A 20,512-nucleotide genomic window follows, 5' to 3' on the forward strand; every position below is an offset into this window, starting at 1 on the left:
AGATTCTCCACAGCGGAAACGTGTGGTACCCCCCTAGGGTAATCTCTGTTTAAACTGCATCTTCATATTCTGGGGTGGGGAATTGATGGGCTCCGGGAGTCTCACTCACCGCACGAAACGCGAGTACAATAAGCTGAACCTATTGCATCACTTCACGCCGGTTTTCTGTGAGACAGCGGTACTGCCCCGGTCGTGCCTGCCCGTTTGGCTGAAGCCCGAAAGCAACAGCATGGCACTCCCACTAGGAAGGGGGTTGACTGACTGCACTGATGAAATAACTTCTGTCACAGGTTATTTCACCAGTGGGCGATGGTGTCGTCACGTCCCGACGCCGGAAAAATTAATTTTTGACTTAAGAATATAAGGGACATATAGGAAAGGGATACAATTTATTTTATATCTACATAGATTAGTATTAATAATTCATACAAAACGCAATTAGTATTTTCTATACATTTCCCATATATCAGATATTGCTACAACACAACGTTACTAATTAATTTATTAATTAAACTCGCGTTTCGTAGTAACTGATGTAAATACAATTATAATTTTTGTTGAATACATAGGTATCTTTCTCTCCGTAAACTTACTGTAATTACATTTAACAATAAAAAATAGAATACCTATTTATTGAAGTCATTAACATTAATGTAAAACCATCACTTATTACTTAGCTAACATTTTAGGCATAACTAATAATATTAGGTCCTTACATATGAAATTGGCGTTTTGTATGGAAGTCGATTTTTTTTAAATATAATATATTTAATTAATCAAAGTATGAACCATTGTTTTCTATGCACTTTTGCCATCTCATAGGTAGTTCATTGATCCCTTTACTAAAAAAACCAGTCGGACGGGAATCAATAAAATCTGTGAAGGTTATTTGGACTGCCCCATCAGAGTTAAATTTTTTTCCTTGCAAGAAGTTGTCCAAATTTCGAAAAAAATGATAATCTGTTGGAGCAAGGTCCAGGGAGTACGGAGGATGTCTTAGACATTCCAATTGAAGCTCTTCTAATTTGGTAGCCGTCTGTTGTGCAGTGTGTGGTCTAGCGTTGTCGTGAAGTCGCAGTGGCGTGGAGCGATTGACTAGCCTAGGTTGTTTAGCCGCTAGCTTTTCCATCATGGTTTGCAATTGCTGACAATAGACATCAGCCGTAATAGTCTGGCCAGATTTGAGAAAACTGCAATGAACAATACCGGCACTAGTCCACCAAACGCTTACAAGTAACTTTTTTGGGGTTAATTTTCGCTTGGGGCAGGATTTGGCTAGCTGACCAGGATCTAACCATTGCGCTGAGCGCTTCCGATTATCGTAAAGAATCCATTTTTCATCACAGGTAATGATTCGGTTTAAAATACCTTCATTATTGTGGCGGATCAGTAATGTAACGCAGCAGTCGACGCGCGTTTGCCGGTTTGCTTCAGTCAATTCGTGAGGTACCCACCTTTCAAGCTTTTTAATCTTCCCAATTTGTTTCAAGTGAATTAAAACAGTTTTATCGGACGTGGTTTGCGATGGATCCGCTTCCACAATAGCCTTCAATACTTGATTATCAACTTGGGTCTCAGGCCGTCCACGGGGCTTGTTCTGCAGGTCGAAATTTCCAGAACGAAAACGTTGGAACCAAAAACGAACTGTGTTTTCTTTTGCAACATGACCGCCATACACATCATTCACCCTTCGAGTCGTTTCCGCAGCACTAGTGCCACGGCGGAACTCTTACTCGTAAATAATGCGATACTTTAAGTTTTCCATTTTGTAAAATGAGTGACGCAAACAGGAAAAAACAAATGAATGACGGTAATCGAAGCACAAATACATGAGTAAATAGCTGTACAAATTTAAATTTGAAATTCCTAACCAAAGAGGAGGTATTTGAGGTCAAAGTGGCCAGTACGACAAAACGCCAATTTCATATGTAAGGACCTAATATTATTAGTTATGCCTAAAATGTTAGGCTAAGTAATAAGTGATTCAGTTCAGATCAGTCAAAGTTTTGTCCTGGATCACACGCGAAGTTGCTTGCAGAGGTTAGTGTTAAATAGTCCCAAACATATACTCGCTCCACAAACTTGGACGTTATCCTAATAGATTTTATAGACTCCTAAATTGTGACATAATTTTTTATAAAGAAGTCCTAGTTTCTGAATGAACAAATCCCGACGATCTTTTCTTTATTTAATATTTTTTTGGGTAACAATTATTAGAATAAATAACTAGATTTCATAGTAAATAAAACTGCCGACAACGTGTAAATACTTATTTATTTATTTGTTCTGTGGGAAAAAGCGTTGACTAATTGTGATCTCCTTTTTTCCATTATGTAAAGTATTATGAAAAAAGCATACGGATGGATCTTCTTTCACTAGAACTTTGCTGTCATTCATAAGTAACCGAGCGTAATCAAAATAAATCATATAGCGAAGATTTGACTTCCCAATGTACAGGATCTATAAGAGTGATCACTGATAAACTCAAAACTACACTTGATTAAAAATATATAGTTCCGCCCATAATAAACATATTATGAAATTATAGGCTAAAAAAATGCCTTACTCGTCACCTGTCGTCCGCAGCCTGCCTAAGGATCATTTCGACAATATAGAAACTATACCCATCTCTTTATTTAGTCTTTCATTCATCTTCATTCTTATCAATTCGATCTTGCAATATTGTATCCCCATTAAAGCTTCAAAACTTATGATTAATCTACGTGCTATTAACTTAATGTTCATGGTAGGTACTTATGTAATGTAACCTTCTATGTCCTAGTGGATCTGTACACTTTTTGCTTTAGCTATAACTTACTTTTAATGGGAAAGTTTTTATTAAGTATAGAGACAGCTTTCGATCATAAAATGTTATTTTTAATGTATATGCTACGAGATATTAAACAAAAGCATAGGCGCGAAAAAATGACTCAATTAAAAATAATTCGCTTAAAAATGAAACAATTAACTTACCATCAACCAGCCATACATCCTGAGTGGCACTTACACAAAACTTTCACCGCGTTTTAAGCACATAATGAAATTTCTCATTTATCAACCTTCAAAAAAAAATATTATAAACGAGTTCCGTCAATTTATTGAGCAGAGGCGGTTAGAATTTGAAATTGCTCTTTGGCGGGAAAGGGGAGGAAAATCGTAAGCCTCCATCCGCTTCTTTCGGCCAACGTTTCGTACTGAGGGATCGCCAATCTGACGATAGTGATGCGTCAATCTATCGACTTTGTTGATAACGCGAGATGAGGAATCGTATAAAGATGCACTCACTTCGGACACAAGCCAGGAAGTACTACTTATATGAACCTACTTAGGATGTAGGTAATACTTGTTGTTTAGTTCCCAAATTTTCTTTTCCCTGAACAAATACATACATATAATAACATAAACCTGGTGACTTTTTAGTATATTTTGCAATACTATCTAGTGTTTCATTCCTAAATTGTCTTAACTTAATAATTTTTCAAAATTAATTTACTATAGATACTTTATTAATTGTAACTTATTAAAGTATCGTTTGATCCCATCGACTCTTGTCTTCCCTAAATTCCTGGATTCTATCCGTTGGTGAGCACATTGGCTGATGCTGCGCATGTGCGAGCGATGTTTTTCTCAACTAAAAACTTGAATCGTCTTTACATACGTCGTAAGCTCTATTCATTGGCGAAATGAAGAGGAATATTGACATGGAATTCACACGGCTCCATCGCAACAGCACTCCAAGGTTTCCCCTTGTGCCATCTAATTTGAAACCATATAACACAGTACAGGGTCGTTTTATAGGCCTAATAAATGTTTATGTCTTGGGACAATTCAATTTATTTTAAAACAATGAAACGGTGTCACAATTTTCTTTTACTAAGTTATCCGGATGTGACCAACGTTTTCATATGTAAATCAAAATATATCTAGGCTTCTTTAAGTTAAACTGATGTTTAAAATTAAATTTAAAATAGTTACTTACTTTTTTCATAATATAACATTTAGGTATAAATCTCCCAGGGAAAAATCTATAAATAAGCACCTAGATTATATTATATTTCATTTAGGTAGTAGGCATTGTAGCCTACTGCCTAAGGAAACGCACAAAGATACTGTTATTATTAGTACTACCTACAATTTAAATTCTACAAAATTAAAACAGTAAACGCAGCTTACAATCAATTTGCGTGTCGCGTTGGAATCGTTAGTCGTATCTTCAATTGTACTGTGGTCGTTACGGAAAAACCGATAGACACACCCCTCTATGGCCGAGAAATTTTCCACTAAGTAATGGGTAAATGTTTTGCAAAACGATTAAGAAACGATTAATGGATGGCCACGAGAGTAAGTGTAGTATTATTTAATTTCTTTCAATTTTCATATTTATTCATTTCCTGTCCTTAAGAGTTAGGTAAAGCGATAAAACAACGTCTATATGAAACTCCGGCAACTCTATGCCAATGGACAAACACTAATAAGATATACGGATAATAACCAATGAGTCATACCAATATTGTCCAAAATTAACAGTGTTCAGCCTCACGGTGGTGATGCATATTCACACACACATATATACTTATCTACGTAACTTCGTTTGATTTAGTTTCGAGTTTGTACAGCATTCCTCGGCCAATGACAGACGCGACAAAATCCTTTTCGATTGACCAATAATAATGAAGCACCTTCATGGAGCAACGGGAAGAAACAAACATCAATATATAATTTTACAGTCCATTTATTAATTTTTAAATTCACATCATATCGATATAAAACTAAGATACTAAGTGCAATATGACATACATATATGTAACTCTAATCAATGAATGCTTCATACAAGATAACCCCTTCGTACATTTTCCGTTTCTAGACTAAAATGACTTGAATAATGAAGTACTAATTTTCATAAGATTTATTTTTATCAGGTATTTCAGAATAAATTGAATATAAACCAGATTGTTTTTATATATTGCTAATTTAAGTATTTTTTTTTATAAGCACCGCACTAGTGAACTTTCGTTCTGTAAAAAAGGATGTACTGTCTGACGACCGAGTGTAAAGCCAGAAGGGAAATTAATGTTGAAATAAAATCTTCAATACGATCTTATTAATTATCAAAGTCACAGGAGTACGCTTTACTAGTACCAGATCTAAGAATAAGAAGTTCACTATGAAATTCTAATAAATTTCACAAAACGGTGAAACGAAGTTTTCAATTAGAACGTAACTTAAATAATTACAATTAATATAACTAATTTATATCTTCTTTCTGCGTTTCTCGGGCGTGGTCTGGAACAACGCTTCGTCAGCGCGAATGAGCCGGTTCACGGCTCGACTCAGGGAGACATCTGTCAATGCGATGATTAATAACCTTACTCAACTAAAGATTCTCAACTAAAGTAAACTCCTTAAAACGTCAAAAATAGTCGACTTCGGTCTCTACACCGTATTTGATATTAGTGATCAAGTCTAACGAAATGTCCACGCAATTTATCATCATTGCCAACTTCAGATTTGGATTTTTACAAAAATACTATATGTACACTTGATTTAGGATGTGTTAATAAATGATTTATGCTTCGTGTGCATATATATATATAGATTAATAGATAAAGTAAATGATAACTGTATGATATGAATAGATGTATGGTAAGTAGAATGTATGAGTTTTAATCACAGATGACAATTAAATGAAACAAATAATTCCCATAAAAAAATGTTTAATGTGAGAAAAAATCAACAGTCCACTTACTAAGTATCAAATGTAAATAAGATAAATACACATATGTTTAATATTAATAAGTTAATACTTATGTCATAGATTACAACTAGCCTAAGCGTAATTTGAACACGTATAAGTCTCTTTAACCGTTTTCCTCCCGTTCGGACCCTTTGCTCCCAAAACTCTTTACAAAACCCAAGTCATTAGCTAAAACAATTGTCTAACATCGGGGCGAACAATACAAAATTGTGAATATTATTTGTTCGCTTTTAGCAAACGGAAAAAAATAATAAAATATGATGAAAATAAATACAGGAATATCCTTCACTTTTGTCAATGAAGATAATTATTTTCATAATTTAACGATTTACGTCTCGAAAATAATTTATTAATTAAATAAGTCTTCTATCCAAGTAAGTACGAAGTGTAGGATACGCAGAGTTTTCTGAAAAACTATTTGGTATGTGTATATCTTTGTGTAATCTTTGTATGTCTACCAACCGGGCGTGGTATTGGCGAGTCGACGCATGCGCCTCGTGTTCCTGTCCTGGTCTCGGATCTTCTTCTCCATCTCGGCGTTAGTGAGCGTCTCCAGGTGCGGAGCCCACACCTCGGCCTCCGACGGCTGCCGATATGGCGTCTGAAAGGTATGAAGCTCAAACACAAGTGGTAGAAATCACATCTAAAAATCCATGGCGTCGCAATTGCAAAACAGAAATATTGATAAAGACAATGAATACCTCGACGGTCGGCAGAGCTTCGTTGAAGCCGTAGGTGCGTTGGTGCCACCCGAGCTGGCCTCTCACGCTGTATGCGATGCCCGTCACGAACTCCCCGCCGAGGCCCAGCTCTGCGCAAAGTTTCATCGCAAACTGTTCAGGATTATTCTCTTTTTCTGACATGTCCCATTCCACCTGAAACGTGCGTATCGATAGATGACTTCTAAATGCCTCTTCGAGTGTTCATCGGCCGATCGTGGAATATCGTCCGTACAGTGTCTACCAAAGAAGTGTTCCCGACGTGTATGTTGAGCTTGATGATGACTCTCTGGTCGGTGGCCTCTTCCAGTATGGCGGGTGGCTCGCTCGGAAACGCCTCGATCTGCTGTTTGATAGAAGTGGCGATGGCCGGGATGAAAGTGCTAGTGTTCAACTCCAAGTCATCGCAGAGAACCTCCGCAAATTGTTCGGGTGTAATTATTGATTCTGTAAGGAAAAATATTGTTGATAGACAAAATCGTTTCCTCACTTTTCTCACTTAAATTAGAATTGGTAGATTTATTTTATTTCTTTAGAATATTTATTTTACTGTAAATCTTTAGAAAGTGGTATAAACTCGGTAGTCAACGGTCGGTACTGTGATCTAGCCTAAACAAGCCTGACGAATTAATTCTTTTATGGGCACTAATAATTTTTGCTTGCGTGGTTAAAGAAAAACAGCTTGGTTGGTTATGGCTAAAGGCCTGGAAGGTTGACTTGAATTAACAATGAATCAGTGAAAATTTAACCATGAATCAGACAATATTATATTATTTTTCCTTCTTCAATGCCCCCTTTCAAGCTGCTACTTTATTATTCTAAACTAAGTAATACCATTTTTATTCCATGTAAAAGTATCTCTGAGCTTCTGTCCTTCAATCTCCATGTCCAGTCTTATGGGCACCAGAATCTGCTTCTGTGATGCGTTTTCCAGCATTGCTGTCATGTCAGTGTCATCAAAACAAAGAGGGAATGTGCGCACCTAGTTACAAAACACACTCATAAAAAGTCATATAATCATCCTTAGATATAGAATGTCTTTTGTATATTTTTTATACAGAACTGGACAGAGGTTGGCCGCAATACTACCTGATATTAAGTAACATGCGTTCTATTGGGGGGCACGCATGTCCAGGTACCTTCACATTTTTCTTGCCACTTCAGGATTCCCTTCTGCCGCTGTTTTCAAAAGAAACCATTATCTAAACGGTGAAGAGCGGCACTTGAGGACGTCAAAAAGTAACGCGTGAAACTCCAGCATGCTACTAGACGAGCGTAGTTTTAAAGGGGATGACGGAATCAATTAGTGTAACTATAGAAGACTGAACTGCACTGAATAAAAAAACGTACTGAAAGCTGAACAGCGATGGTTAACTTAACAAGACTAGAGTTTAGATTCATTGAGTGAATCATAGTCTATAATTTGTTTATCTTGCGACTCAATAACTCTCCAAGGCATCTAGATATCTTGGCAGCATCGGCTCAGCAGTGACACATGAACCTCAGCTTAATGAGAATTGATGAGCTAATATGGTTAGAAGATCTGGCGGACTTTAAACGAAACACCAAGAATTTGACTGTCCAGGCCCAGATCTTAGAATTAATGACTCTTCCTCCTCCCTTTTCATGGATTAACTTCCCAAGATCGACCAACAAGGTCAAACAATTCATTGCATTCTCTTTACAACTCATAAGTCAGGTTCAGGATTACAAATTGAGATTGTTTGCATGTGTAGACTGTTGTTGACCATGACTAATAAGTAGAAGTCATGGATTATCTATACATTATCATATTCATAGTTGCTCACCAACTTTCAAACTGTAAACATGGCTAGTAAAAGAAAATCACTGTGTATTGATGAAAAGGTTTTAATGATAGGCATAATACAAAACGGGAGAGAAGATAAGTGATGTTGGCAAATGCTTTGGATTTAATCACTCTACCGTGTCCACAATATGGAAAAACAAACAAAAATAAGAGAACAAGGAGATGAAGATGAGATGGCTGAGGCTGAGCCTGAAAGCAAAAAGCTCTGGTAGCAGCTAAATTATTGGAGTAATACTTCACCTTTATCGCCAAGATACCAATATTGCAATGGCTAGATTGTTTAACAGATGTATATTAAAAGAGTTCAAATAAGTTAATTATAGAAAATATGGTACAAACCTTCTTATTGTGAACTCTTGTTCTACTGATAGGAGTAGCCTGTGGTACTGCATCCAAATGTGAAGAGTTTGGCATGACTGGAAGCCATGAAGGATTATGAGGCTTTTTACTTTTGCCCTCTCTTGGAGTAGCCATTTCTTGACTGACGGATACAGCCTTATATCTATCAAAAATAAAAATTAATCATTAGTAAATAATCAATAATCTTAAAGGTTAAATCCTTTATATTTTGTGGTGATTAACCATCAATTTACTTCTCATCATTTCCTTCAATAATATCTTCAACTTCCGAAGCTTTAAGCAAAGATACAGAACTTGATAAAACATGAGGTCCCAGGCCATTATCAACTAGTCTCTTTCTTTCCTCATTTGTCAGAGTTCTTCTGGCCATGCCAGGATACTTTTTGTAGAGGGACCCTCGGAATAACCGAAGATAATTTCCAACCTGTAATTTAAATACATTATCATTGTGTTATTTATTGAAACATAAAAATACATAATAACAACAATTGTTTTATTTTATGAAAATTTAATATGAAATATAATTTTTGGAAGTACCTCTGAGCCAACACAGTAAAAGTCACCCCCTTCTTCTATTTGGAAACTTATAGGCTTATCGCCGTACGTTCTTAACGCCATGATTGCTGTGTTTATTTATTTTGATTTATATTACATATATTTTACTCTTTAACAATTTGTAAGTTTCGCCTGCTAGATGCTTCGTCGTTTGGTTTGTATATTTTACAAATTAGTTTAGTGTAATTTTACAATCAACGCGCATTCCGAGTGTCAAATGTCAATGCTCATAATTATATCTGTCATTTAAAGTTTGCATATCTGACATTTGACATATACCGACTTTAACTTAAACGATTGCAAAATGAAACTGTCAATCATCATTTAAGCAAATGTTAAATTTCGTAATCTTTGCAGTTAACTTTTCTCCTCCGTGTTGATAGGGTTACGCCGCGTGCTCCAGTTGTTGTTTAATACAACATAAAACTGGATCTTTTCGATAATGTCTACTAAGACGGGAAATTTCAAAAATCCATTCTCGAGACCATGGATGACGGAGACTGGAGCAGCGGCAGCGGCAGGAAGTGGTTCCATTGGATTGAAAGGAGTAGTCGCTGGAGGAATAACTGGTGGCATTGAAATTTGTATCACATTCCCGACCGAATATGTAAAAACACAACTACAATTAGACGAAAAAGGTCAGCTTTTTAACTGTAAAACACGGGCTTTTATTCATAAATTTTTATTTTATCAACTTAATAATATTCGTAAAAACTCTTTATCGGATTTTAAAATATACCTAATGCGAGAATTTTTTGTTCCAAAAATAAATTCTAAGTTCGGTGTTTACGTCATTGGCAAGCGTAATATTAAGTAAATATATTTTTATTCAGATGTAGTTTGGCGGCGGAAAAGAATATATAGTTTCTTATAAGAATCTTGCCTTGGTCGTGAATTTGTTTACGAGGTTACATTACCACAAATTGTAATCGGGCGTCAAGTCGCACTTGTAAAATAATACCCTATTTAACATGGACTTTGCTCAGCTAACGACGAATAAACGGCAATTAAATTGGAAACTATCCTCAAGGATATTGTTAGAATAAATTATTAATTAATTTTTTTTTCACAACAAAAATTTGCAATTATTTACGGCTACTTGCTAACAACTACTACTGTTTCAATGAAACAGTTTATATTTCAAAATCTATCTATATGATATTTTGACAATAATTTGACTAAGACTGGGGAATGTGACTTTCTACATACTTCCGCTATTTATTATGTTCTTTCTTTTTATCCACTCTTTACAAAATAATGTATATATAACATACATTTTCCTTTTTAAAACTATTTTAAATTTGTTTTGTAACTACTGTTATCACTACTTAGAGTTATTTTAGATATAGATATGAATATGCGGTACGAAATATTATCTTGATACTAGTTTAAAACTACTACAATTATTAATAATGTTCAACTGATAAATTTCCATGTATTAAATTCTAAATAAATTGTGGCTTGTGGCTTAAAAAGTAAGGGTGACCTTCAAAAGCTGACTTATCGCGTAATTCAACAACACTTAGCGCTATGTATGAGTATTCGAATCGTGCCCTATATTATCTAACTTAACACTTTCATCTTATCTAGAAAAGCGCGAGCAGCAGCTACGTTTTATGCTTAAAATTCAAATAGCTTACATAACACTAGTATTCATTTTCGTATGATTACCAAAACGCCAATTTGCTAATCGTATCATTACAGTATTGTTTGTCCAGTAAATTCGAAACATTTATTGGTTCAGTGATAATCAGTTACCAAACACCCTAACACTTTGATAAAAATTTTGTCTTATCTAATATAATGCGATTGGTATCTAAAAATGTATTTGTTGCTAAAGCACTGTCGAACGATTTCAATATAAAAAAGTTATTAATACAAATGAGATAAAAGTCATTACTTTAAAGCTATAACTCGTTTGTCAATACATATTTATGTTGATTTATAAAACCAATACCAGTTTATAATGCCAACGAAAAATACGCTTATCGACTCTCTTTACGATTTGTAAACAAACTTACGTATCATGCATAGCAAGTAACGATGTATGTAACTTTTAAGAAATATTTCGTAAGATTAACATAATAGGTATAGGGAATATACAGTAACGTCAGGAAAAACAGTCCTAAATATAATTCCGAATATTAGACTACTTCAAATTTCTGGTAACAAGATAATCGTGTTTGTATTATTCGTAAATTAACGTAAGAACAAGTAGGTGCGAGTGGTAATGCGGTGGCTGACCCCAAGGTAACTTGACCTAGAAATTAGTTGCGCTCAGTTCGATAAGCCTTATCAAACTACGAGTGTGGCTCTTTACTAGTACTATAGGTACAAAGAGCTTTACAAGAACTAGTTGAAATTCAATTGAATCATCACGTTTAGAAGTAATCTTTGCGCGTTTACAAGTTACAGAAGATCTCTTATTAATTTATCACTTTCAAACCTTGAATTTTCGTAGAAACGGGTATACCTTGGACATAACATAGACTATTTATCATAATTCTGTTAAAATTCAATTCTTGGAATTGAAGCTAGTACAAAATAAAATTTCTAACGTAACCTTTGATATCGTAGGAATAAAACAACAAGAACTTCTATTTTTACAGACAATTTATTTTGGGTAACTCACGCAAGCGAAACAAATATGTATTGCGCAAACACAGTTAGTACCTACTTAATAAATATATCAATTATCACATATTGAACGCAATTCATATACCAAGGTGAAAATAATCTAGCTACAGAGTTTTTATTTTATTTATTTGTTTGTGTTTTCTGTAATTTATAAAAAAATACATTTTTCTAAATGTAATCGCCAAATGATCAGTGGCTTAACTGGGTCTTAGGTCAAGATCCTCAAGAACTATCGAGTAGACTAGCCCTTCACCAGCTTAAGAGTCTATTTATCATTTAAGAATTTGAGAGCAAGACTTAATACTTATTTAGAAAAATCATCAGCTATGCATATTTTAATGCAAAGGAATACGTAAATAACTATTCAGGTCCAAGGATTATCTAAGAAATTAAGTTTTAGGTTAGATCTTAAAAAATATCTTATTTCCTATTCCAGGTGGAACCAAAAAGTATTCGGGAATAGTTGACTGCGTCCAAAAAACTGTCAAGGGTCATGGTTTTCTCGGCCTCTACCGTGGGCTCAGTGTGCTCCTCTATGGCTCTATACCAAAATCTGCAGTCAGGTTAGTCCAACAACATTACAGCAAAATATTATTTCTGTGTACGGATTGAAGCCGGAGGGTTATGTACTTTATGATGCGACTGCCTTTTGAATGGAGCACAATAGGGGAATAAATTATCCTTAAAGGCCCACCTACCATTATAAATTACCATTTATTATCTACCTATTTATTTAATATTACTTTATATAAGAATTCTAAACGAATATGAAAAGATGTTATTTTACGTAGACGGAAAATTTTAAAAACGTCGCAGAAAAATGAACGGTGTATATATTATTATGGTGATAGATTACGTAACTGGTTACTTCAAGATTAACCGGCTTGTAATATATTACACATACCTGTATTTTGGTCCTGGATGTGTACTTTATTGTAAAAAAATTGGCAAAGCCTTCAGGGGGGTGAGAATGATAACGATGGCGCATTTTGTCTGAATATGATTACAGTATCTGTATTCTAGTTTATCTCTATAACTAGACCTTGAATAAAAATCTGTACATATATTACAATATAAACACTTATGCCTGAAGGTATGAAGTGAGATGTATAGGATATAACCTTTTGCTAAAAAATACGTATGCAGCATGTTTATTTATTCATAACATGAAACCTTATGTAGAGCAATTCAATAATTAAGTGATATAGAGATCATTGAGTCATGTGAGATAGTGCTTTAATCAATAGTCAATGACATTCCGGTCGTACAAAGTATATTTCTAGAAATATAAAGCGCGGATATTAGAAGAACCCGAAGCAAACCTTTATAATTTGTTAATCTGTTACTCCGGCTTGGTCTTTCTTATGATGGAAATTTGTATTACTATATAAATCAAGTAAATTAATAATGTATGTATAAATTAATAAGCTATGTTATTAGCTAAAAAAATTTTTTTTTAATTATGTAAATAATTATAAGTTTATAATAATACAAATAGCTTTAATCCGGTTAAAAAATTGTTTTCTTTTAATAATGAATATCCCGGTTCAACATAATTTTATACTATACATATAAGATGTCGGAAGGTTATGACAATTGAATAATATTGAGGTAATTCTTCGTTTTTCCTTTCAATTTGTATTTTGTGATAATCCGCATAACAAGATATATACATTTACGTTACTAAAGTTATTTAAGCATATCCCTGCGTCATCGGGTCACTGACTTGTTTATTTAATTAAAAATTGCTTAAACCAATTAATCGATTGTTATCAGAAAATACTCGTGTATTCATGGATTTTTACTTCATCAAAAAGAAACAAATTAAAGACTCTTAAAGCTCCAGAAACGATATCGAATGGTAGGTCAACTAGCATAGGGTATTCACTATATCCACAGATTCGAAAACAAATATTATATATAGTCTTATGGATAACGGTCGCGTGTCTGAAGTCTGTAATTGTGTTGTGTCGTATTGTGATATGAGTCTGAAACATAATTGGAATAGACATTTGTACCGATTCCAGATTCGGAGTATTCGAACAAGCGAAGCTTTATATGGTGAATGAAAATGGTACTCTATCAAACTCGGGGAAGCTGATGTGTGGTCTGGCAGCTGGTGTCGCCGAAGCTATCTTCGCAGTCACACCCATGGAGACTGTTAAGGTCAAGTTCATCAATGACATGAGGATGGAAAAACCAAGATTTAAAGGATTCTTCCATGGCGTACGAACTATTGTGCGTGAGGAAGGTGAGTGAATACGAACATTTTCTTACAAATCGGCTATTATCAACTGAACTACTCTTACACGTACGCAGTAGTAAAGATGCAATAATAAAAACGGGCCGGTTTGTGTGCGTTTTATAGGTAACGATTTTGCCAGACTTAACGCGTTAAATCAAAATTATTTGAATTTATTAATATAAAAAGTTAAAAAATTGTTTGAATCAAATCATGTATATAAATAATAAATTTTTCCGTTTGTTTAAATGGTAATTACTAATTAGTAGTCTAATCTCTTTTTAATGATATACCTAAAGAACGCAAGAAGTGAACGTTCTTATACAAGTAAAGTGTAAATTTAAGTATTGTATATTTATTCGTTCGACCTCGTCACAACGTCGAAAGTGTTTTCTTTGTTTCATTCATTTAAATGTAAAATGCGATTCGTATTCGATAAAAACATAAGGAAATTCCTTATTTTAGAAACTTTGATCGTATCCAAAAGGTGACATGATCAAGAGACGTAACGTCTTAGATAAGATTTAGCGAATCTTTTCAGCTCTCGCTAAAGTCCCTATCTATCTATATACCTCCTTAAAAGTTGATGAATCCTTTAATACTATGGTTATGTTTGTGTCCTTGAAGCCGAAGGTGGGGCTGAAGTCCAACGGAGCGAGATCCACCACTTTAATATGAAAACTTTTCAGGCGTGGGCGGCGTATACAAGGGTGTGTCGGCGACGATAATGAAGCAGGGCAGCAACCAGGCCATCAGGTTCTTCGTGATGGAGTCTCTCCGCGATTGGTATAAGGGCGGAGACAGGGACAAACCCGTGCCCAAGTACATCGTGGCACTGTTCGGTGGTGTAGCCGGTGGGTATCTTTGTCGTCTGCCTTGTGATCTTAGAGTGGCATTCGCACGATTGCCCAAAAATGGGCGAACCGGTACAGACGCAGAAATGTGTCCGTACTATATATATTCCACATTATTAAATAAAAGGAAACGTCAATAATTATAATAGTATATTTAATTACAAGTGCGGAAAGCCTGTCATTGCAAAGGTTGACAGTCGGAAAAAGTTGCAATGGCGGTTCCGCTCGCGTACTGAACAACTATTTTTAATACAGTTGCGAAAAAATTAAGCAATTAAAAAAACTATTTGCTTTTTTCTCTTCTCTCCACGCAATAAATTCGTCTCCGTAAAAAGTTCTCCGAAGCATTTTGTGCAATTATACTGAGTTCTGCGGTGTTAATTCAAATAAAATATCGTAGAACTTATTTTGTGAAACAAACAACTAAACTAGCAAGAACATTTTTGAAAAATGGCGCCAACCGTAAAAGAATATAGGCCGAGTTTTTTTTGTTTCCTTCACCCATTCTGGGTAGGCAAAGGGAAAAGAATTATTTTATTGATATGATATGAAATGAGACCTAACCTAAATCATTGAATCAAATCATTAAATTTGATATGGTAACAAATTAGTAGCTTCTTTTTAAAAATATTTGCATGAATCATAAAACTTTTATGATTTTTTTTAGTAAAAACTTTGTGGTTGGTTTTATCTTTTTAAGACATTGTTTTGACAGTTAGGAAAGAGAACGCAGGAGTGCGGGAAAGGGAAAGAAAAAGCACGAGTGTGTAATAGCCCACATCCCAAACGCTATACATTCCCGCAACACGCCACTTTTTGAGCAATACAGTTGTATTAAACAATCAATTTCAAAGAGATACATAATATTTGTAGTTATGCGATGTATATATACGTATATATATGCTATACATATTGTGGTTGGAGCGAATCCGGAACAAAGACGTGGTCAATGTCTAATATGAGGAAAACAATTAAGAATTTACATTACCATACACTTTATGCCTCGTCATGCGTTCATTCGTTTGTAGGAAAAGCCATTTCACGTTATCTCACAATTATGAATTAATGAGTCATTTTCGTCGACTAATTTTGAGCACTCGCTCCAACTCTGTTCCGCTCGTGCAAAAACCTCGTGACAATCGACGGAGCCGTCGAAATAAATCCAAATTCGGTAATATTTCCCGGCTCTGATCATGACATGGACTAAACCTAGATTATATTTTTTCCATTCTTTTATGCATTGAAATTAAATAATATTTTATATTATCGTCTCCAGGTGCGACGTCTGTGTTCGGAAACACCCCCATCGACGTGGTGAAGACCAGGATGCAGGGTCTCGAAGCCGCCAAGTACAAGAGCACCTGGGACTGTTTCATCAAGACCTGGAAGCACGAGGGACCGCTCGCCTTCTACAAGGGAACCGTCCCGAGACTCAGCAGGGTAGTGTTCGACGTGGCCATCACCTTCACCATTTACGACAGCATCATGGACGTCTTCAACTACGTCTGGAAGTAACGCTTCACGATGTATTTATTTGTATTTGTATAGAGGTGATGCCTAAATCGAAAGTCAACGTCGCAACTTTGAGTCAAATATTTTACTGAATGCAATCGTAAAGACGGCCAAAAGCCGGTCGCTTACGTTTGTGGCATTAGATAGAAAGTTAAAGTTACCCAATGTAGTAGATTAAGCTTAACTATGAACTGGACTTGGTATGACGCTTGTTCTTATAAGACTATTTCACAAGTTCCATCGTTAGTTCGGTACGAACGCGTCCTTCGGTGAGGTTCACATGTTTTATATCTCAATGTGAAGTGTGATGTCAGGGTTCCAGGAATCAGAATTGTATTGCATTTCTTTTTCAATGCTTTTATTATGTTATTGCGTTATTTTTGTATAAAGGTTTATTTTTATATTGTTTTTGTGCATTTTGCCACTTCGGCCGCGTTCGAGACGAGTCATTTCGGAAAAAAGAAATCTATAAATTGGAATCTCCTTCCGCTACGCGCTCTTGAGACATGTTTTACTTATTGACGAATTTATTACATATGACAATATTTTGCATTTCTCTTATCGTGCATTTTTGGCCTTTTGTTAACATTTAAAGATCTCTCGAAACCGTTTTCACGACGACCTCGCTCGGCGAATGCTGCTTTCCCTCATTTTTAAATTAATGTCGAGAGATCTCGATGAGACATTCCGTTACGATTGAACCGTTTAATGCTCTGGGTTTATTTTTTATGTCTATTTACGATGTTGAATGTTGCGTTTATTTATTTACTGTTATGATTTAAATACATTGTCAAACAACTGAATTTAAATGATATTTTATTAATCTCATCTAATAACGACCCACATGTATTATTTTATGTATAAATATATATACAAATCAGGGTAAAACCATTTGTTATCATTACATGCTAGGCGTTGCGCAACCAGTACCCATTAGAATTCTGGGTTAATAGTGTTATAACAAAAATCAGTTTAAATGGTTTATTTAAATGTTTGCAGAATTAAAGATAACAAACAGGATAAAAACAAATTTTATTATCACCAAATGAACAAAATATAATAGCATTTACCTTAAATTGAAGTCTATCACAGCTGGGGATCTTTAAATCACAACCATCTTCTCGCGTTACATATAAAATCTCTAAAGAGAGAGACAGCTTACTGCATCTTAAGGTAAGCATTGGTTTTCAATTCGAAGCCCTACTAGAATACATTCACTGGCTATCCCGAAACCCCATAACATTGCCCAAAATTACACTAAAAGGGGTAATGCTTATGGTGAGCGAAGGAAGTGGCCGGCACACACCGATGGTCAATGTTGAAGCTGTCCACTAGCGCCATTTCGTCATCGCTCAGTTCGAACTCGAAAATATTCAAGTTCTCCTCCATACGGGATTTCGTAAAAGACTTCGGGATAACCACGATACCACGTTGAACCTGTGGAAACAATATTATATTATATAATATAGACCACAAGAAGTCTTTTTAAGATATGGAACAATTAGAAAATATATGAATAGGACCAATAGTAAATCTTATGCGGAAGGAAAATTGAGAAAGGAGGTAAATACCACTAAAGCCAAAAATTAATTTATGGAGAAAATCTAAGGCAAACTATAAGAATCCATGACTCACCAAGTATCTCAGTGCTATCTGGGCCCGAGTTTTGCCATACTTGGCAGCTAATGCTTCTAATTTTGGATCAGTCTTGATCCGATCGAGATGTGCATACTCAGGCCGAGCATCGGATATGAGTCCCAGAGGGGTGTAAGCCACCGCTTGAACGTTTGAACTCTTGCAGAAGTCCACCAATTTATGTTGAGTTAGAGTGGGGTTGATCTGTTAAATGTAAATGTATATATAAATGCTAAAAACGGCATAAAATATATAATTAAGACAATAACTGTAAAAGCATACACAAGTATCAAATTATATAAACTTTATTAGAAGTAATTATGACTGATATGTGTTACACATTTTCAAAACTATTTTATGTGAACCAACCTCAATTTGATTGACAACAGGTTTAACTTTAGCTACTTTGAGCAGTCGGTCCAGTTGTTCTTCATTAAAATTAGAAACACCGATTGCTTTGGTGAGACCAAACTGTAAAGCCTGTTCCATTCCCAACCAAGTTTCTAAGTAGTCTGTCCCTTTGTCTTCTCCGTTATTCTACAATAATAGTATTTCTTTATTTGTCAAAGAACTGAAATGTATATCTCAAACAACGCTTATTTTGAGATCTTTAATTATGCCTTAATAATTTATAAGCAATTACAAAATTTAAAAAAATCATGCTGTATAATATGTAGCTAAAATATTTATTTCAGTTAATTTGTCAAATCACGGCAAGGTTTTATTAAATGTCAGCTAGATCGGGTTTGATTCCCGGTAGGAGAGCAAGTTTATTTCTCTAAATTTAAAAACCTAACCTAACATAATTCAGTAGTAACTGAGACAATATCATTTAGATTTAGCATGTAATATTATTAGCTTTTTAACTTTATTTATGAGGTCCTAAGCCATGCGCCTCCTTAACTTGGGTATACAAGTCGTAAAGAACAATAGAAAATTTGTGCCTTCCTTCATTTATTTCACAAATCATGTTTTAATTAATTTCTAAAGAGCATGCACCACCACCTCATTACACCACCATTGCCGTGTGATATCAAATCTACCTTTATTTTATACCATTATTAAGGATTATTAGAACAAACAAGATTATTTAAACAAGCTTATAATTCACAACCCATTAACATATCTAACAAAAAAAATGTGTACTTTTCCCTTAAAAATCCAATAGGTATTTTATTTTAAGTACATTATAGTTTTGGCTTTTAAGAAACTTACATTGATTGAGATAGGCCAATGAACTAAATACAAGTCCACATAATCTAGTTTCAGTTTTTCTAAAGATTCTTTCAATGCCGGAACTACTTCATTCTGTCCATGATTATTGTTCCACAACTATAAAAATATAGAAAACACAAACAAAGTTTACAAATAGTGTATATGGCATAGAGTTGAATCTATCTAAGAATATAGTAGTAACATACCTTAGTTGTAACAAAAAGGTCATTACGAGATACATTTCCATTTTTAATCTTGTTAAGTATGCCCTGTCCCACCTCCTCTTCATTCTTATATGCAGATGCAGTGTCAATGTGCCTGTAGCCTAAGTCTATGCCACACTCCACAGCTTGTTGGCAATCCCCTGCATCCCATTTTCTCTGTAATTGGTAATGTAAAATTCAAGATAGTAAAAAAATGACATAATTTTTTAAATAATTAATTTCATCTCTTCTTACATGTTACATTTTATATCAAATATTTAGTGTAACCTTGATTGACCTCCACATATCAACTTAATTTATAAGTGCTTTATTTAAACAGCTACTAAATGGCTCATAGCATATTATCTACTAACTTGATAGGAGATTAGAGATACGACCAAGTTGCGTCACTTACTGCATAAGTTCCAAGACCAATCATTGGCAGTTCCATACCATTGTTGAGTTTGATTTTGGTAACCTTCGGAGACATTATTTATAGTTTCTGAATTTTAAAAACACAAAATGTATATGAGTTAAAATTCTTTTTCAAATACAATTTATAATTTACCTAGAGGTTATAAAACTATATGATAATAATTATAATAATAAAACGTACACAACTGAATCCTTAATCTAATATGGTTAAACTTTGCTGTTTTGTAGTGTATGTGATATAACTTTTTGAAGAATGAAGAATTATCAAGTTATCAACTACAATTTGTAAATACTAAATACTGATAAATTGACAATTATAGATCAAGTAGAAGAAAAATGACAAATTTCACTATCAACTTGACAGTCGACAGTCGACATCTTAAAATCTTATAGAAACGCGGGAAGTTTTGAAGGAGACGGGCGTCCTTTTTGCGTAGCTAAAAGCCTTGTTACAATTAGTAACCCTCGCGCTGCTAGGTCACATTACCAGGCATCAGACCTTGCGCCTTATGTTGTACATGTTCTAAAATTACAACCAAATCGAACCGGATATAGGTGAATC

At 34.7% G+C, this 20,512-nt stretch overlaps 3 protein-coding genes across 6 annotated transcripts; 1 reads left to right on the forward strand and 2 right to left on the reverse strand.

The window, feature by feature from the left end:
• Positions 1-4,720: 4,720 nt before the first annotated feature.
• Positions 4,721-9,422, reverse strand: LOC123710166 (SWI/SNF-related matrix-associated actin-dependent regulator of chromatin subfamily B member 1-A). 2 transcript variants are annotated; one of them, XM_045661913.1, is made up of 8 exons: positions 9,200-9,422; positions 8,896-9,086; positions 8,642-8,804; positions 7,309-7,456; positions 6,710-6,921; positions 6,457-6,630; positions 6,218-6,356; positions 4,721-5,342 (listed from the first exon to the last, which is right to left on the reverse strand). In XM_045661913.1, exons 1-8 carry the CDS (start codon positions 9,278-9,280, stop codon positions 5,251-5,253), a joined length of 1,200 nt encoding a protein of 399 aa, XP_045517869.1. In that variant the 5' UTR covers positions 9,281-9,422; the 3' UTR covers positions 4,721-5,250. The 2 variants fall into 2 exon arrangements, with proteins under 2 accessions (XP_045517869.1, XP_045517870.1); XM_045661914.1 differs by lacking the exon at positions 4,721-5,342 and having other exon boundaries at positions 6,210-6,356.
• A 151-nt stretch (positions 9,423-9,573) lies between these two features.
• On the forward strand, positions 9,574-17,265 carry LOC123709598 (putative tricarboxylate transport protein, mitochondrial). The gene is made up of 5 exons (XM_045661029.1): positions 9,574-9,855; positions 12,291-12,417; positions 13,882-14,105; positions 14,786-14,950; positions 16,227-17,265. Exons 1-5 carry the CDS (start codon positions 9,660-9,662, stop codon positions 16,463-16,465), a joined length of 951 nt encoding a protein of 316 aa, XP_045516985.1. The 5' UTR covers positions 9,574-9,659; the 3' UTR covers positions 16,466-17,265.
• Positions 17,266-17,477: 212 nt separating this feature from the next.
• Positions 17,478-20,286, reverse strand: LOC123709600 (aldo-keto reductase AKR2E4-like). Of its 3 annotated transcripts, none has more exons than XM_045661030.1 (7): positions 20,132-20,286; positions 19,931-20,017; positions 19,519-19,692; positions 19,313-19,429; positions 18,467-18,634; positions 18,098-18,301; positions 17,478-17,899 (listed from the first exon to the last, which is right to left on the reverse strand). In XM_045661030.1, exons 2-7 carry the CDS (start codon positions 20,003-20,005, stop codon positions 17,720-17,722), a joined length of 918 nt encoding a protein of 305 aa, XP_045516986.1. In that variant the 5' UTR covers positions 20,006-20,017; positions 20,132-20,286; the 3' UTR covers positions 17,478-17,719. The 3 variants fall into 3 exon arrangements, with proteins under 3 accessions (XP_045516986.1, XP_045516987.1, XP_045516988.1); XM_045661031.1 differs by having other exon boundaries at positions 19,931-19,993; positions 20,132-20,247; XM_045661032.1 differs by lacking the exon at positions 20,132-20,286 and adding an exon at positions 20,084-20,102 and having other exon boundaries at positions 19,931-19,993.
• Between the last annotated feature and the right edge of the window lie 226 nt (positions 20,287-20,512).

Source organism: Pieris brassicae, chromosome 5 (genome assembly GCF_905147105.1).
Source record: "Pieris brassicae chromosome 5, ilPieBrab1.1, whole genome shotgun sequence".
Lineage (NCBI taxonomy): Eukaryota > Metazoa > Arthropoda > Insecta > Lepidoptera > Pieridae > Pieris > Pieris brassicae.

What these genes read in the sequence shown, in the direction of transcription:
- LOC123710166 (XM_045661913.1), bottom strand. Translation starts at nt 9,280, where the DNA reads ATGGCGTTAAGAACGTACGGCGATAAGCCTATAAGTTTCCAAATAGAA. An exon ending in TTTACTGTGTTGGCTCAGAG is followed by an intron (nt 9,087 to 9,199) that starts GTACTTCCAAAA and finishes TTTAAATTACAG; the next exon opens with GTTGGAAATTATCTTCGGTT. An exon ending in CAAGAGTTCACAATAAGAAG is followed by an intron (nt 7,457 to 8,641) that starts GTTTGTACCATA and finishes TTTTGTAACTAG; the next exon opens with GTGCGCACATTCCCTCTTTG.
- LOC123709598 (XM_045661029.1), top strand. Translation starts at nt 9,660, where the DNA reads ATGTCTACTAAGACGGGAAATTTCAAAAATCCATTCTCGAGACCATGG. An exon ending in ATACCAAAATCTGCAGTCAG is followed by an intron (nt 12,418 to 13,881) that starts GTTAGTCCAACA and finishes TACCGATTCCAG; the next exon opens with ATTCGGAGTATTCGAACAAG. An exon ending in AACTATTGTGCGTGAGGAAG is followed by an intron (nt 14,106 to 14,785) that starts GTGAGTGAATAC and finishes AAAACTTTTCAG; the next exon opens with GCGTGGGCGGCGTATACAAG.
- LOC123709600 (XM_045661030.1), bottom strand. Translation starts at nt 20,005, where the DNA reads ATGTCTCCGAAGGTTACCAAAATCAAACTCAACAATGGTATGGAACTG. An exon ending in TTGGTCTTGGAACTTATGCA is followed by an intron (nt 19,693 to 19,930) that starts GTAAGTGACGCA and finishes TACCAATTACAG; the next exon opens with AGAAAATGGGATGCAGGGGA. An exon ending in AGATAGCACTGAGATACTTG is followed by an intron (nt 17,900 to 18,097) that starts GTGAGTCATGGA and finishes TTGTTTCCACAG; the next exon opens with GTTCAACGTGGTATCGTGGT.